Here is a 15,898-nt window from a genome sequence, read left to right on the forward strand (position 1 = left end):
TCTTTGTTCAGTCATTTCCCATCCACTGCACAGCTTCTGGCTGGGCAAGCAGGTTCCTGCACAGGGTTTCAGCTGAAGGCCATCCACAGATAGCCTTGGCGTCATTCTTCCAAGCGTCTTGGACAGACTGATATTTCCTCTGGCAAACCTCAAAATCCTATAGGTGTGGGGTGTGGGCCAGGTGTAGTGGGAGCTTAACAGAGCCTAAAATGCATTTCTCTCCATCGCTTTCCCCTGAGGCATTCTTCTCTGTCCCTAGGCCCAGGGAATTTCTTTGTGACCGGAAACCCTTGCTCTTCAAGTATTTCTGAAGCTTCCAGGCCAAAAATAAACGTCCTCCTCTGTGTATTTTTGCAGCTTCGAATACCTTTGATCGTAAGAGAATTATGGTTGTAGCCGGTGAGTCCATAGTTCAGCTAAAAATGTGGAGCCGGTTGCCACGTCTGAATTACCAAGTGAGATGCACATGGGAGTTTCCCTAAGGAATGGAAAAAACTGGGCTCATCAGGACTGGGTGAGGCTACGGAACAAGGAGGAACCCAGGCCAGGATGGAGGGACTAAGAATTCCGATGACACAACAGGGAAAGGATGTTTGAAACTCAGATTACCTGCAATGCTCACAAGGAGCAAGTGCATCTGAGGAGGATCACATTCTGCACAGGGATTATGGAAGGGAAAAGTGACAAGCAGAGGTGTTATGGGAGCGCTCAGCTCTCAGGAAAAGGACAGCGCAAGTGGGGGACTGACGACAACAACAACAACTACTAAAATAAAAAGTAAAGTAAACTAAAGAGGCAGGAACGTTCTTCTCAGAAAAATATCCTCCTTTACCACACTCTTCTATCCTGGCAGCCTCCAGTCAGGTTCAGAGCTTTTGCGCCTATGGCCTGAACCCATCAGCTCACAGAAACTAGCAGTGCTTCTCAGATGTGTGGAAAACCCGTTGGAAGTGGGTTTTCTCCCAAATTCCGTCACAAGACTCCTGACTGAGACCATAAAGAAAAGGCACATGCCTCATGAGCTCTTCTTAGAGGCAGCATAGGTTAAAAGTAGAATATTTTAGAACGGAGGGCTTTCTCTAAGAGTTTTATAGTAACTTGTCATAGCTAGGTGTTTAATCAATTTTGAGTTTATTTTTATGTATGGTGTTAGGAAGTGTTCTAATTTCACTCTTTTTCTTGTGGTTGTCCAGGTTTCCCAGCACCACTTATTGCATAGGCTGTCTTTTCTCCATTTGCATATTCTTGCCTCTTTTGTCATAGGTTAGTTGACTGTAGGTGCGTGGGTTTAATTCTGGGCTTTCTATCCTGTTCCACTGACCTGTATTTCTGTCTTTGTACCCTTCCCATACGGTTTTGATGACTCTTGCTTTGTAGCATAGTCTGACGTCAGGGAGGCTGATGCCTCCACCTCCAGGTTTCTTTTTCAGGATGTCTTTGGCTAGTCTTGGTTTTTTGTGCTTCCAAACAAATTTTAAAAGATTTTGTTCGAGTTCTGTGAAAAATGTCCTTGGTAGTGTGATAGGAATTGCACTGAATCTGTAGATGGCCTTGGGTAGTATAGTCCTTTTGATAACATTGATTCTTCCAGTCCAAGAGATGGTATGTCTTTCCATCTATTTGTGTCGTCTTTGATTTCTTTCATCAGTATCTTATAGTTTTCAGAACACAGGTCTTTTGTCTCTTTAGGTAGGTTTACTCCTCGGTATTTTATTCTTTTGGATGTGATGGTAAACGAGATGGCTTCCCTAATTTCTCTCTCTGATCTTTCATTATTAGCATATAGAAATGCAGTTGATTTCCATGTATTAATTTTGTATCCTGCAACTTTGCCAGATTCATTGATGAGCTCTAACAGTTTTCTGGTAGAGTCTTTAGGATTCTCTAGGTATAGTATCATGTCATTGGCAAATAGCGATAGTTTTACTTCTTCCTTTCCAATTTGGATTCCTTTTATTTCTTTTACTTCTCTGATTGCCATGGTTAGGACTTCCAAAACCATGTTGAATAGTAGTGGTGAGAGCGGACATCCTTGTCCTGTTCCTGATCTCAGCAGGAATTCTTTCAGCTTTGCACCCTTGAGAATGATGGTAGCCCTAGGACTGTTATATATGGCCTTTAATATGTTGAGGTAGGTTCCCTCTATGCCCACTCTCTGAAGGGTTTTTATCAGAAATAGGTGTTGGATTTTGTCAAAGGCTTTTTCCACGTCTACTGAGAGGATCATATGGTTTTTATTCTTCAATTTGTTGATGTGGTGTATCACACTGATTGATTGGCAAATATTGAAGAATCCTTGCATCCCTGGGATAAATCCCACTTGATCATGATGTACAATCCTTTTAATGTATTGTTGGATGTAGTTTGCTAGTATTTTGTTGAGGATTTTTGCACCTATGTTCTTCAGTGACATTGGCCTGTAATTAATTTTCTTTTGGTGTGGTATCTTTGTCTGGTTTTGGTATCAGGGTGATGGTGGCTTCATAGACTGAGTTTGGGAGTGTCCCTTCCTCTGTGATTTTTTGGAATAATTTCGGTTAAGGATCTGGTGTTGCTGTGAGCTGTGGTGTAGGTCACAGAGGCGGCTTGGATCTGGTGTTGCTGTGTCCGTGGCTGCACCTCCAATTCAAACCCTAGGCTGGGAAATTTATTATGCCTCAGGTGTGGCCATAAAACACCAAAAAGGAGTTCCCGTCGTGGCTCAGTGGTTAGCGAACCTGAGCAGGATCCATGAGGACGTGGGATTGATGCATGGCCTTGCTCAGTGGATTAAGGATCCCTCGTTTCCGGGAGCTGTGGTGTAGGTCACAGACGCAGCTAGGATCCCGCATTGCTGTGGCTATGGGGTAGGCTGGCAGCTAGAGCTCTGATTCCATCCCTAGCCTGGGATTCCTCCATATGCCTTGGGTGCAGCCCTAAAAAGACAAAAGACAAAAACAAAACAAAACACATAAATACAAAACAAAACAAGTCCCGCCCCCCAAAAACCTCCTCCCAAAATGCACAGCACAAACCAAACGGAAATGAAACTCTACATTAAATCAGAGAGGGTTGAGAAGGTGATATAACATCAGCAAATAAGTTTCAGATAGGGGATGGGGAGAAACGAGTGGCAGAACTTTGCAGAGAAAATTCCCCGTGGTGAACAACGATCCGAGAACACAGTTGCTAACAAGGAAACTGACGGAAGAAGAGAAGGGCAAGACGATGCCATGGAGGTTTTGAAGGGAATAGCCCTTTGTCCAGCAGGAAGGAGGGACATGGACTCTTACAAAAGAAGCGGCACAAAGTCTTGTACACATGCAATGACATGATCCATTCAAGGAACTGTGTATGCATTTGGTGCTGTCCCAGAAGGTCCCCGGAGTGTTCTGTGTCTACCTTTGCCTTCGGTAAATACCAGCACACCGAAGGCTGTTTATACGAAGGAAGAGTATCGGGTCACCTTTGTTCCACACCACCAAGTGGAGGGAGAGCCTCCCGGACGACCTCTGGGGGCCCGGGCAGGCTGAGTGAGGCTCAGCCTTCCGCCACCCGTGTGTGCACGACAGCACTTTTCCACATACGTTTCAAAGACAGACAGAGAGGATGTGTGTATCAGCAAGACGTTTTGCTACCTAGCATATACATATGGACAGACAGGCCATGAGTGATGGAGCCTGGGCCACGATCATGGCCAGAGATATTGACCAGCGTCGTCTGGGCTACAGGATCACGGCCAACACACAGACACACAGACACATGCACAGCCCACACACCAACAGCTCCACGAAGGACAGAGCAACAGTCTCAGGGAACAGATGGCAGTCAAAGGATGACAGAACAACTTTGACGTCTGCGCCGATGGCTTGGACACCGTTCCTTCACAACTCGGGCTCAAGTCACATGCTGCACCTTTGAGAAATGACACACGGACACCCTCTTACCCCCTCCATCCTGCTGGGCTAAAGCTCAGCTCTAACCTTTCCATCCAGTGATGAGGTCCGCCCAGCACGGAGCTCAAAGATACCATTGTCCTGCTGGTCTTTATAAAGGAAGCTGCCTGGATTCTCCCAGGACGGAGCTGAGAACAACCGCAGCACTTCCTCCAAGATGCTGCCGATCCTGCTCTCAGTGGCCTTGCTGGCCCTGAGCTCAGCTCGGAGCCCGTTTTTTGGTAAGCACCAAGAAGCGGGGGGGGGGGGGGGCGTTGCTGAGACTCTGCGTGGGGTTCGTTAGATGCCACGGGAGTGAGGGTGCTGGTAGAGAAGGGGGCGGGGGAGGTGGAAAGCCTGGGCTGCAGGTGCTTAAGGCAAGGATAAGGCCCCTCACACCCTGGCTGACGCTACATAAAGTGTACCTGGAACCCCGTACAGAGTCTTGAACCACAGACTGACAAGGGAAGACTGGCATTTCTGCACACGTCTCACTGACTCGACTGTGAGGGATGCACTGCAGGGAGGCCCGACCAATACAGAGAAGTGTCCTCAGGAAGGCATTACAGTCATCAGAGCAGGCAGGGGGAGAAGGTGGCCTCGCGAGAGGGGGTCACACACACGCAGGAGGGGACGCCCGGGTCAGACTTTTTACTGAAGCGAAAGGGATCAGGACCCTCAATCTCTCTAGCTCACTCTCCACAGAGACACAGAGATCCCAGGGCCCAGGGGTTGCAATTTGCTCCCATTCACACGCCCCATTCCATAGTGCTGTGGAAGGTGGTACCCGTGTGTTGACTCCCGGTCACCCCACCTGGGTGAGGCCATGTTAATGTAGGTCAAGTGTCTCATGTGGAGGGAGAGCAGAAGGACAGGAAAATAAGACACAGAAACACCCAGCACTTTACCTGAACCAGCATGAGGGTAGACCGGAAACCAGGGGGACAGGAAAACCAAACCAAAACGAAAACCCAGGGCCTCCTCTCTTTGGAGTCTGTGGTGGACCCTCAGCATAAGAACCACCCCGTCACCCCTTCACGTCGTCCTCCCTTTGCAACGGCATCTTGCAAAGGGTGTGTGGACGAGGTACTTGGGGCATCTTCCAAGGCATCTGGCATGCATTTTGCGCTTTATCTTGTGCTTTTCTTCCTTGAAGGCAACAGTGCAGGATTTCCCAGCCTCCTACCAGATAGGTCACCTCAAATCCTCCATCGACTTCCTTTCTGTTTTTATCTTTAGCAACTGCTCTGTTCTAGAGTGTCTTGTCGTTTTCACTGTCTTGTCACGACTGGATGAATGTTAGTATCCCAGAGGCTATAGGCCATTCTTTACCAGCCGCGACTCAGGGACCCACGAGCAGGGCCCTAAGGTGCATAACAGAGATGTGTGGCTTGGATGCCACAGAGTATGTGGCCTGCTCCCTCAGGCCAGAAATGACAGCTGAGGGAGGAGAGCAGAGGGAAGCAGCTCAAATTCTGCCTCCTCCAGTCTACTGAGCACCAAGCCTTCCAGTGTTCTCGTTGTCCCCAATGCCCCTCGGTATACGTATATGGTTTATGGAAAAATGCAAAGAACTGGGGTCTGGTTCCCTCTTTTGTGCTGCTCCATTCAAATGTGTCCTCATATCTAATTAACACTGGCCACAGTTATTTAGTGAATCCTGTGTAGGCCATCACTTGCTCTTAGTATTTCTTCATCCGGTCTTGGAGCATGAGGGCTCCCCTGATGCACTCAAGTGGCCAGACTTGGAGTCATAGTTGGCAAGCACTGCCACTGTCTCCAAATGTAAGGGCCATCATAACTGACACTGATAATCTCTTTGCTTTTCTTCTTTCCTTGGAAACAACCTCTAGGAAAGCTAAGAATTCCATGACTTCTTTTTTTGCCCAATTTAAGGCAATTTCGTTTGTCTCTAGAGCAAAGAACTAAGATGCAACATTTCTAGTGTCTGAATGAATAGGAGTACTGCCAAATAATGCTGTGGGTGGGAGGGAAGTTGATAGTGGAGAGGCAGGTTCGAAAGGAAGAGACTGCCTGATGGGGTGACCAGAGACCAAAATGAGAGGCACCCTTTCCTTCCCCTAGTTCCTCTATTCCTGTGCCATACCTTACAACAGATGTACACAACTCAAATCAGAGCTCCCAGGAGCAGTTTCCCAGCCCACCTCCCGGAGGACCTGGAGGACCACCGCAGAGACCTCCACCTAATGGTGAAGACCAAGGTGATGGACCAACGTAGGGACCACCCCCACAAGGTGATGGAGCTCAGCAGAGACCACCCCACCAGCACACCATCATCAGCATCACCATCCTCCTCCACCTCCTCCTGAGAACACCACAGACCACCCCCACCCAGGGGGGAAACCATAAAGGCCCGCCCAGGACAGCCACCCCGGTAATCTGGAACTCAGTGACAGGGAGGATCGAGGGCCCTAAGCCTTACAGGTCTGAAACTTTAATGTGTCACGGAATCAACCAGAAACAGCTTGAAACTGCACAGGCCTGGATACCAGTTCTAATGACTTCTATTCCGTTCCCTGCTAGAGAGGAGCAAGCCTGCATATTTTTGACAGACCGGCCAGGGCGATTCTGACTGTAAGAACCATGGCCCCCAAACTGCCTCTTCCCCGATGACTACCTTCTTCATGTGGGCTGGTAATGAGCAAGTAGAGCAGTGTCTGCCTTTCGTCCTCTCCTCTCCTCCTCCTCCTCCTCCTCCTCCTCCTCAGGCTCAGTGCCTTCCCATCTCAGGTTTCCAGCTGACCAGGCCTATCAGGTCCAGCGGTGCTGCCAATGACACCTTAGCTTTCATCCTGGTCGGTGTTTTCCAGGTCTTTTAAATATTTCCTATTACATTCATTTACATTCAAGGGAACAGAAAAGAGAACCAAAAACAAAGATATGAGGCCAAATTGCAAAGGCAGATCACATCTTCCCTCCCCACAAGCTTCCCCCAAAGCCACCACAGTCAAGTCTTGTGAACAACCCTTGGAAGCGCTTAGGCCTCTATAAATACCTACCCTCCTCTTTGATCCACAAGTGCTCTCATACTTCATATGCAGCCCTATACGCTGCTCACTTCAAATTACTTATTTCGCAGAACACGTCCATGTCGTGTGATCCCAGAGCCACAGGGATCAAGTTGGCCCCTCTCCCTTTTCTTTTCAAGTCTACCCCAGCCCATCGCCTGGCTGTGCCATGATCCCTTTAAGCAAACCGCCATCAGTGGACACTTAGGCTGGATGCAGGCTTTTGCTGCTATAGGATAGGTTCCAGTGAATAGTTCTGTAAAGACGTACTAAGAATCATCCACAGCACTCAAGAGCTAAAGAACTTCAGAAGAATCTTTTTCATTCATCTTGCAAGCAACAATTTTGAGCCCACTCTCTGTTAGCTGCATACAAACCATACACAAAGAGGAATTAGGGAGGAATGGAGAGGAGGAAGAAGAAGAGAGAGAGAAGATGGGCTCTCACCGACCTCCCTTCAATTGCCAATTACCGGTAGGGACAAGGAACCACCGGCCAAACCGCTCTGAACTTCCTTTTTTGTTTGTTTCAGACAATGAGTAGGGAGACACCTGTCCTTCAGAAGGCCATGACATTGGAACGAGGCAAGCTATCTTCAATTTACCAATAAAACAATCAGCCAGCCTCCCGTTTCTAAGCGTCATGTGTCGTTCTGGGTGTTTGCGAGTCTGGGATGTGAGGGCCACGAACACAGCACAGGAACGTCCGAGACCCCTTCTCATGGATGCTTCTAGCAGGCTTCCTCCAGGAACACTTTCCTGGAAAACGTTTCTGCTTTGCTTTTTGATTCGGGGACAGGAACAGATCTCTCCAGGCTGTCTACCTCCTTGCCAATGACATCTTCATGCACAAGCCAGCTGCGAGTCAAAAAGCTCCATTGTTTCTCACCTCCCCTGGATTCCACACCAAGAACGCAGTGCTTTTCATCATTTTCAGACCTTTTCCTGAGAGTCTGAAAATGTGAGGGAAACAAGGAAAGACTGCAAAGGTGAAGCAGGTGCTCAACCCAAGGGAAGAATCCTTAAGATGGCCAAAATAACTGATCCTCTTTGCTAGGGAAGGAAGCTTGCTTCTAGGTTCCTTCTCCCTCAAACCCACTCATCCCCATTTTCTGTTTCTGATTCACTGCCCAAGTCTCTCCCTGCCTAGATCCCCCACCACTCTCGAACAAAACCTGAGCATACTTCATGAACGAGGCAGCATGCCATATGTTAAAAAGCCAGCAGGAATTTGGAGTCCTTCAGACATCAGCTTCTAGCCTCTCTGTTTTTTGTTCGCACTGCATTTTTAGCAAGCTCCTTCGACTCTCAGAGCCTCAGGTTCCTCACCCATAAAATGAGGATATTCATAATAATAATATCTACCCTAGAAGACAAAGAGTATTGAGGTAGCATACAGAAAAACCCTGCAGAGATCGCCTTCAGCACTTCCTAATTATGACGACAGGGAAGAACCATAGACATAACATTGCTAAGAAATTAAAGGCTCCTAAATGAAAACTGTTCAGACTGCATTCCCAAAATATCAGACAACAATATTCTCTGACAATGCGTCTTACAAGTTTTAAAAAGAAAGGGAAAACAGTCACTCTGTCTATTTGTTTGTTTGTTTGTTTGTTTGTTTGTTTGTTTTTTAAGAGCATCTTCTGGTGTCTTTGTTTCCTGGGGCAATACTTGCTCCATCACGACACACTGCTAACTCCTCCCTCCCTTTTCTCACAAACTTGGGAAGAGTTCCTGGCTTAACAGACACATTTACAATGGACACGAGGAAATCAGCATTTAAAAAGAAACCTGCCAGGGAGGTTGTTAACATGGGGAGCAAAAGTATATTTGGGTTGCACCTGGCACTTCCATCTGTCTTCGCGCCCGCGAACCCGGTGAAGGGAACACAGGGCGCGGGCGCAGCCGGGTCCCTGCCCCCGACACTCCGCCAGCGATGAAAATCTCCTCTGGGACACCTCCATGGTGGCACAGAGCCCATCCCCAAGCATCCCTGGGAAACTCTGACAACCCGCATAGCCTGGCAGGAAGGGATCTGAGGAACACTCCTTCAGAGCTAGAACCATCCTCCCTCCAGGGCTTGTCAGTCAGTGCTCTTCCCTTGAATGATTTTAACTTCTTACACACTATGTCACACAACTAACTCCAACTGAGCCAGCAGGTGGCCGAAACAAAGTTAACTGCACCAAAGAGACTGCCCTTAAACTTGATTCTCCAGTAGTGCATGTTTAAATCTAGTTCAAAACTTCATACGCTGTTGACTGTCGCTTTGAACTGAGAGACTTCCAAGCCTGACTTTGGTATCCACCAAGTGAAACAAGAAATTTCAGCTTTCTGTCCTCAAACTGCTCCCTCTGGTCTCCCTTTCCTCTAGAGATACAAATGCACTTCGCCTAATTTGGACAAGTCTTTTTGTAAAGAAATTCTTTTCCGCTTTCTACTTTCTTTCTCTAACTTCTGTCTCGGCGCCGTGCCCCTCGGGCAGACGTGAGGGGTTCTGGGCACAGGCTGTGGCTGTGGTCCGCATGGCAACCGCACCCCTGAGAGGAGCAGCGGCTGGGGGGTCCCACACCCAAGGCTCCCTCTCTGCTCGCTAGAGGAGGCTTTCTCATGAGAAAGGCGCCTCGCGCCCCACACAGCGTCTCCCCAGCGGGTCCACCAAGGCACTTCCGGAGATGCCAGTTCGTGGCTGGGCCGTGGCCTGCAGTTCGGGTACCAGTGGGGCCAACGTTCGCCTTTGTGGGCAACGGGGAAACGCTTGCGCAGCCTCAGGGACACCCGCCCGCCTCACCTGGGCACTTTCCTGGAGGCGCACAGAGCCTCCTTCCCGTCGCCGGGCCGCCGCCGCCGCCGCCATCCCTCGTGCGCGCGCCCGCGAACCCGGTGAAGGGAACCCAGGGCGCGGGCGCAGCCAAGTCGGTGCCCCCGACACGCCGCGCGAAGGAGCACGACGAGGCAACCCCCGCCTCCACCCCCAGGGTCACCCTTCCCCTCTCCACCCCCAGAGCGCGGCCCGCGGAGCCCCCGCACCGTGAGGGGGATCCCCCGGCGCTCGCAGGAGCGGGAAACGGCGCCAGCGGGCAGGCGCCTGAGGCAGGGCCCTCGAGCCCGGCGGGGGAAACCGCCCTGGGACGGGCAAGGCGCGCTCCCGCCCCGAGCGCGGCGCGGGGCGGCGCGCGAAGCCCCCTCCCCCGCCCGGGCCGCGGGGCGGGCCTCCGGCGAGCCGCGCGCCCAGGCGGCCAGGCCTGAGGCTTGCCCCTTGGGGAGGGCCGAGGCCGCTGGACCCGTGGGGCACCGGCGGGAGAAGCAGGGCGGCACACGTTGCGCACCCCCGCCTGCCACACACCACCGCCCGGCCGGCGGCAGAGGCGCGAGCCCCGGGGCGGAACCCGAAGGGCCGACCCTCTCGCCAGCCAGCCGTGTCCATGCCTCTTCTGGCGCGTTTTAGGCCCGGCCCGGGAGAGCCGGGCCTCCCCACGTCCTACTACAACCGGCAAGTGTTTCTGCGTTTTGTTCTTCCTCAAGACGTATTACTTTTTGAAACTGCTTTATTGGGGAAGAGTGATTTACAGTGTCGCCCTAGCTTCGCGGGTTTACAGCAAAGTGAATCATACACCTACGTGGTCTTAGGACCTGTTGTCAGTGGTGCTCCCAAGCTCTGACCAGGAGACCCTCGTGCGTTCTGCTCGCTGAAAGTGGCAGAAAGCACCAAGTGCCCCCTAAGCCGGCTTGCAAGAAAATGGCCTGAGATATCTACCCTCCTTTGCAGCCCTCCTACCCCCAACCGCACCCACTCAGAGCAGCTCCAGTCCAATTGGTCTGTGACAGAAAAAGAGGCTCCCAAAGGGGCAGAAGGGGACTCCTGTTGCAGCCCCTCCTCCAGCTTCAGAAAGTCAAGGTAACAGAATTTGGCAGAAGGACCATCAGTTGGTGGACAAAAATCTGTGCTTTCTTATCAAAGGAAGTCCAAAACTCTGTGGGTCTGGCAGGAGTGTCTCAAATGTTGTGGGTCACAATTTGTATCTTTTCTTGCCCCCAGAACATTTTGGTTCCAGAGGCAAGAACCCCAACGAAAATTCGCTGATGCGGAAAAGGGGAAAGGGAACATGCACATAACAGAGAGGTCCAATATGTGTGGATTTAATGGCTCCGTGTTATGAGAAGGCTTTAACGCCTCCGTCTTCCCGTGCGGCTACCAGGATGACTGCGTATGAGCTCCGTATGCCGTCCCCGCATCTTCACGGCTCACTCAGATATGAAATCTCTGGAAGACACTGACCAGGGAGGCTCCAGTCAATGCCAGCTGCTCAGCCGATGCCTGGGAGTAAAGCTAAGTATTATGGTGGGCCCAGACCTATACCAAGCTCGGTGGCCTGGGGTTTGGGCATCTATGATGGGGAGCTTTAATGGGATGCCACATCTTGAAGTACTTTCCCCGGAGACAAGGATGTGGGCAGGCTGCCCCCCAAATCAACATGTCCTATGGTTTCAGCACTGACAGTCCCCCACGCTTTCACTTGTTGTTGTTGTTGCCGTTCTCTCTTGTATTATTTTGTTCCACTTTGGATGGAGCCAGGATTCTAAACCCTTCTCCTCATGCGCCCTTCTTTCCTGGAACTCGTTTAACTCAAAATGTTCTGTCTTTCAGATCCTATCTACAAGTTCCCTATGAGCAAGGATGCAATTCATCTGCTTCTGGGAACTTGAGCGTGCTTGAAATTACAGGAGGTCTCCTACTTCCCGATTGGGAGCTTTGGATTTTAAGTTCTTCGTTCGGTAAAGTATATTTCTGCAGACCATGGACTCCTCTTGACGGATAGCATTGGTGGTAGGGTGAACTGGGAAGCCAAATAACCCTTCATTTGTCAGAAGAGGGTAAAAAAAATAATCCATTCCTGAGTTGGCAACAACTATCATAGATAACAACAACGCTAGCACCTGACATCCTATGTGGTGACTCTAAGAGTAGAGGCCAACCTCCGGAAATAGATGCGTTGTCCTTAGGGAGTTCTCCCCTTTGAGTTTCTCCCAAGTGGTGTTGCCTTGAAAAGGACAAGAGAGTAACGAGGGGAGATTTGCTTGTCTGTTGCGGTACAGCAACTACCCCCACATTTAGCAGCTTGAGCCATCAGCATCCATTGGTTCATGATTTCGGTGGGTTCCCTGTCCAGGAATGGATTGGATGGGTGACTGTGGCTCAGGGTTTGCAGGAGGTGGCAGTCAGGCCGTCCTCTAGGGCTGTCCTCTCAGGTTCCGCCAGAGGAAGACCTGCTTCCACACTCCCTCACGGTGGCGCGTGGTCCTCAGTTCCTCACCACGTGGACCTCTTCATAGGCCCGATGCCCTCACAGCACACCAGCGAGCTTCCGGCTCACAGGGCTGGCTGCCCCCCGGAGCAAGCCATGCTGGGACAGAGTGAGAGAGCAAAGCAGAAATGGAAGTCACCATCTTTCCGTAACCGTGTGTCACAAAGCACATCCCAGTACTTTTGGGCCTGTGGTAACCATAGAAGCCAGTCCAGTCCGCATTAATGGAAAGGGAAATCAGGTTCCCTCACTTGACAGGAGGAGTGTGCAGTAGTTTGGGGGCATATCTGTAAAACCAGGGCAGGAGGCTTTTGAGTTCCTTCATGTGGAATCACCCTATGGGTCTGTGATAAAAGTCGTTAGTCACATTATCGGCATCCAAGATTATTTTTCCAAAAGTGAAGCTGTAGCCACAGTGAACCTTAGGAAAGATTCAGAAAAGTCCCTTGAGCACCCACATTCCTGGACGTGGACCTTGTCCCTCCGCTTGGTATGGCCCTCACGACCCAGACAGCCCGCCTTAGCAGCCCGCGAAAGCTTAAGGTTTCCCCTTTAAGAGTCATAACAAGACTCGGAGCAGCACAGCTCACTTCTGTCGGGGAAAGATGGACTCTCCTAAAAGGAAAAGTGAAGAACATGGGATCTTGGGGACCCTGGGGAGAGGAGATGACATGGAGGGGGAAGATGGAATGTAGTTCTTGTCGGGGAACATACTGACAAAGCCCTAAGACTGCTAATCAAATTCCAGTTAAAATCTCTGTACACGCCGGCGTTCCCGTCGTGGCTCTGCAGTTAACGAATCTGACTAACGTTCATGGGGGCGCGGGTTCGACCCCGGCCTGGCTCAGTGGGTTGAGAATCCAGCGTTGCTGTGGCTGTGGTGTAGGCCGGCAGCTACAGTTCCCGTTTGACCCCTAGCCTGGGAACCTCCATAGGCCTCGGGTGTGGACCTAAAAAAACAACAACAACAACAACAACAACAACAACTCCGTGTACGTCCCATGTATGAGACTGTCCGTGAGAAAGCCCTCCGTTCTAAAATATTCTACTTTTAACCTATGCTGCCTCTAAGAAGAGCTCATGAGGCATGTGCCTTTTCTTTATGGTCTCAGTCAGGAGTCTTGTGACGGAATTTGGGAGAAAACCCACTTCCAACGGGTTTTCCACACATCTGAGAAGCACTGCTAGTTTCTGTGAGCTGATGGGTTCAGGCCATAGGCGCAAAAGCTCTGAACCTGACTGGAGGCTGCCAGGATAGAAGAGTGTGGTAAAGGAGGATATTTTTCTGAGAAGAACATTCCTGCCTCTTTAGTTTACCTAACTTCTTATTTTAGTAGTTGTTGTTGTTGTCGTCAGTCCCCCACTTGCGCTGTCCTTTTCCTGAGAGCTGAGCGCTCCCATAACACCTCTGCTTGTCACTTTTCCCTTCCATAATCCCTGTGCAGAATGTGATCCTCCTCAGATGCACTTGCTCCTTGTGAGCATTGCAGGTAATCTGAGTTTCAAACATCCTTTCCCTGTTGTGTCATCGGAATTCTTAGTCCCTCCATCCTGGCCTGGGTTCCTCCTTGTTCCGTAGCCTCACCCAGTCCTGATGAGCCCAGTTTTTTCCATTCCTTAGGGAAACTCCCATGTGCATCTCACTTGGTAATTCAGACGTGGCAACCGGCTCCACATTTTTAGCTGAACTATGGACTCACCGGCTACAACCATAATTCTCTTACGATCAAAGGTATTCGAAGCTGCAAAAATACACAGAGGAGGACGTTTATTTTTGGCCTGGAAGCTTCAGAAATACTTGAAGAGCAAGGGTTTCCGGTCACAAAGAAATTCCCTGGGCCTAGGGACAGAGAAGAATGCCTCAGGGGAAAGCGATGGAGAGAAATGCATTTTAGGCTCTGTTAAGCTCCCACTACACCTGGCCCACACCCCACACCTATAGGATTTTGAGGTTTGCCAGAGGAAATATCAGTCTGTCCAAGACGCTTGGAAGAATGACGCCAAGGCTATCTGTGGATGGCCTTCAGCTGAAACCCTGTGCAGGAACCTGCTTGCCCAGCCAGAAGCTGTGCAGTGGATGGGAAATGACTGAACAAAGACGATTGGACCAACGGTCCCTCTCTGCCCCCGTTGGCACAGTCTTTTCCCAGGTGAACGAGAGAGGTATGAACTGGCCTGGAAAATGGCCGAAGCAGAGAGACTGGACAGAGGCACACCATGGGATGGTGACAGGTTGCCTGACAAGCAGAACCAGCTAGAGCCTCAAAAGTCATCTTCGGTGCCATTGTGGGGCCAACCACTGGAGACCCGTGGGGAGATAAAGACAGAGCAGCAGATGACTCATAACCAGGCACACCCACCCGCCCTGGTGTCTTCAGGGACATTACCTGCCACGTGAGGAGGAAGGACCCTGAAATGCCTAAGTGTAGCCTCAGTTGACTAGAATTCAGCAGAGTCAGAGTGAGAGGTAGAGATTCAGGTGAAAGACGTTCAAGATTCAGAAGAAGATAGACGTTTCTCAGATGTGCGGTACACAGGAGTGATAGCCAGAGCACACAAGCAAAGCAGACACCAGGGGAACTACGCAGTAACCAACGTGAAAATGAATAAGGGTGACTACAGAGCAGGCACTCTGGCTGCTGTGAGAGACGGTCAGCGTGCTTCCCAGTGGCATCTGGCTTCTTGATCATCTTCTCAAGCCGACAGCTCCATGTCCGGGAATGTACTGGACCAGGCAAGACAAGGCTGAAGGCCCAAGGGTGAAAGTCAGGCTGGTGTCTGGGTGTATGCTGCTTTACTGCCTAGTCATCGTGAAAATTACGAAGCTCTGAGGTGGATGGTGGCCCTGGGGTCATCTGAGGCGTGCATGGCATCAATCCCCAGTGGCCTTTAACCGCGGCCTGCCTGGTGAACTGCGGAATCCGGAGAGGGCGGTTCCCCTCTTCCAGGATTTCAGAACCTCACTGATTCAGACTCGGCACCCCTAGCCGCCAACACACTGGAGCGGCCTTCGGGGAGGGGCTCCGACCCTTGCAGCGCCACTGTCGTGGCTAATGGTGCTGATCCCTCCACGAGGCCTTCTGACTGTCTGCCCTGTCTGTTCTTACAGCAGGTTAGCCCGCTGTGATTGATCCAGACACCTCGCTTTTTCGAATACAAAAAGTGCCTCCTTTATGAAACGCACTCAGGATTGCCAAAGAGCGGGGAGGGAGAAAACGAGGGAGGGTGAACACTCAGCCATGATCAAAAGGGGGGATGGGTACGGTGGGCTGGAGGGAACGGGACCTCGCGTCACGTTTGTGCCCCTCGCGGCAGGGTGAATTACTTTAGCAAGTTTAAGGATTTCCTCAGCCTGTGCAGCTCCTTCACGTTGGCTTATTCTCCTTGTTTCCCTAAAATTCCTAGAATCTCAGTCAAAGGTGTGAAAGTCATAACACCGTAGGTACACTGGTGCTGCAGAACCCAGGGAAGGGCAGGGACAGGCCCCTGGCTTGTGAATACGGTGGTCAGTGGGGAGGAGGAGGAGGCCCTGGCAGGTAGAAAAGGACAGAAACATTCTTTTCCGCAAGCAAAGGACGAAGCAGAAATGCTTTGTAGACATGCGGTCCGGGAGGAAACCTGCTGGACGCAAGAGTGACACGGGGTCT

General features: G+C 50.7%; 1 protein-coding gene across 9 annotated transcripts in view; it reads left to right on the forward strand.

The window, feature by feature from the left end:
• Positions 1 to 1,179: 1,179 nt before the first annotated feature.
• The window catches only part of LOC110260742 (uncharacterized), a 30,413-nt gene continuing 15,694 nt past the window's right edge, over positions 1,180 to 15,898 (forward strand). For 2 of the 9 annotated variants that reach the window (XM_084956766.1, XM_084956762.1), the window contains exons 1-2: positions 1,180 to 10,843; positions 10,985 to 11,721. In XM_084956766.1, coding sequence (XP_084812892.1) covers positions 9,556 to 10,194 — 639 coding nt within the window. In that variant the 5' untranslated portion in view covers positions 1,180 to 9,555 and the 3' untranslated portion in view covers positions 10,195 to 10,843; positions 10,985 to 11,721. Of the gene's footprint in view, positions 10,844 to 10,984; positions 15,426 to 15,898 lie in introns of those variants that run through there. The other 7 variants (XM_084956765.1, XM_084956767.1, XM_084956761.1 and 4 more) reach the window with 7 other exon arrangements.

Source organism: Sus scrofa, chromosome 5, assembly GCF_054392235.1.
Source record: "Sus scrofa isolate SSC_HxYL_T2T_F1_AM1 chromosome 5, Sscrofa_HxYL_maternal_Yorkshire_Landrace_v2.0, whole genome shotgun sequence".
NCBI lineage: Eukaryota > Metazoa > Chordata > Mammalia > Artiodactyla > Suidae > Sus > Sus scrofa.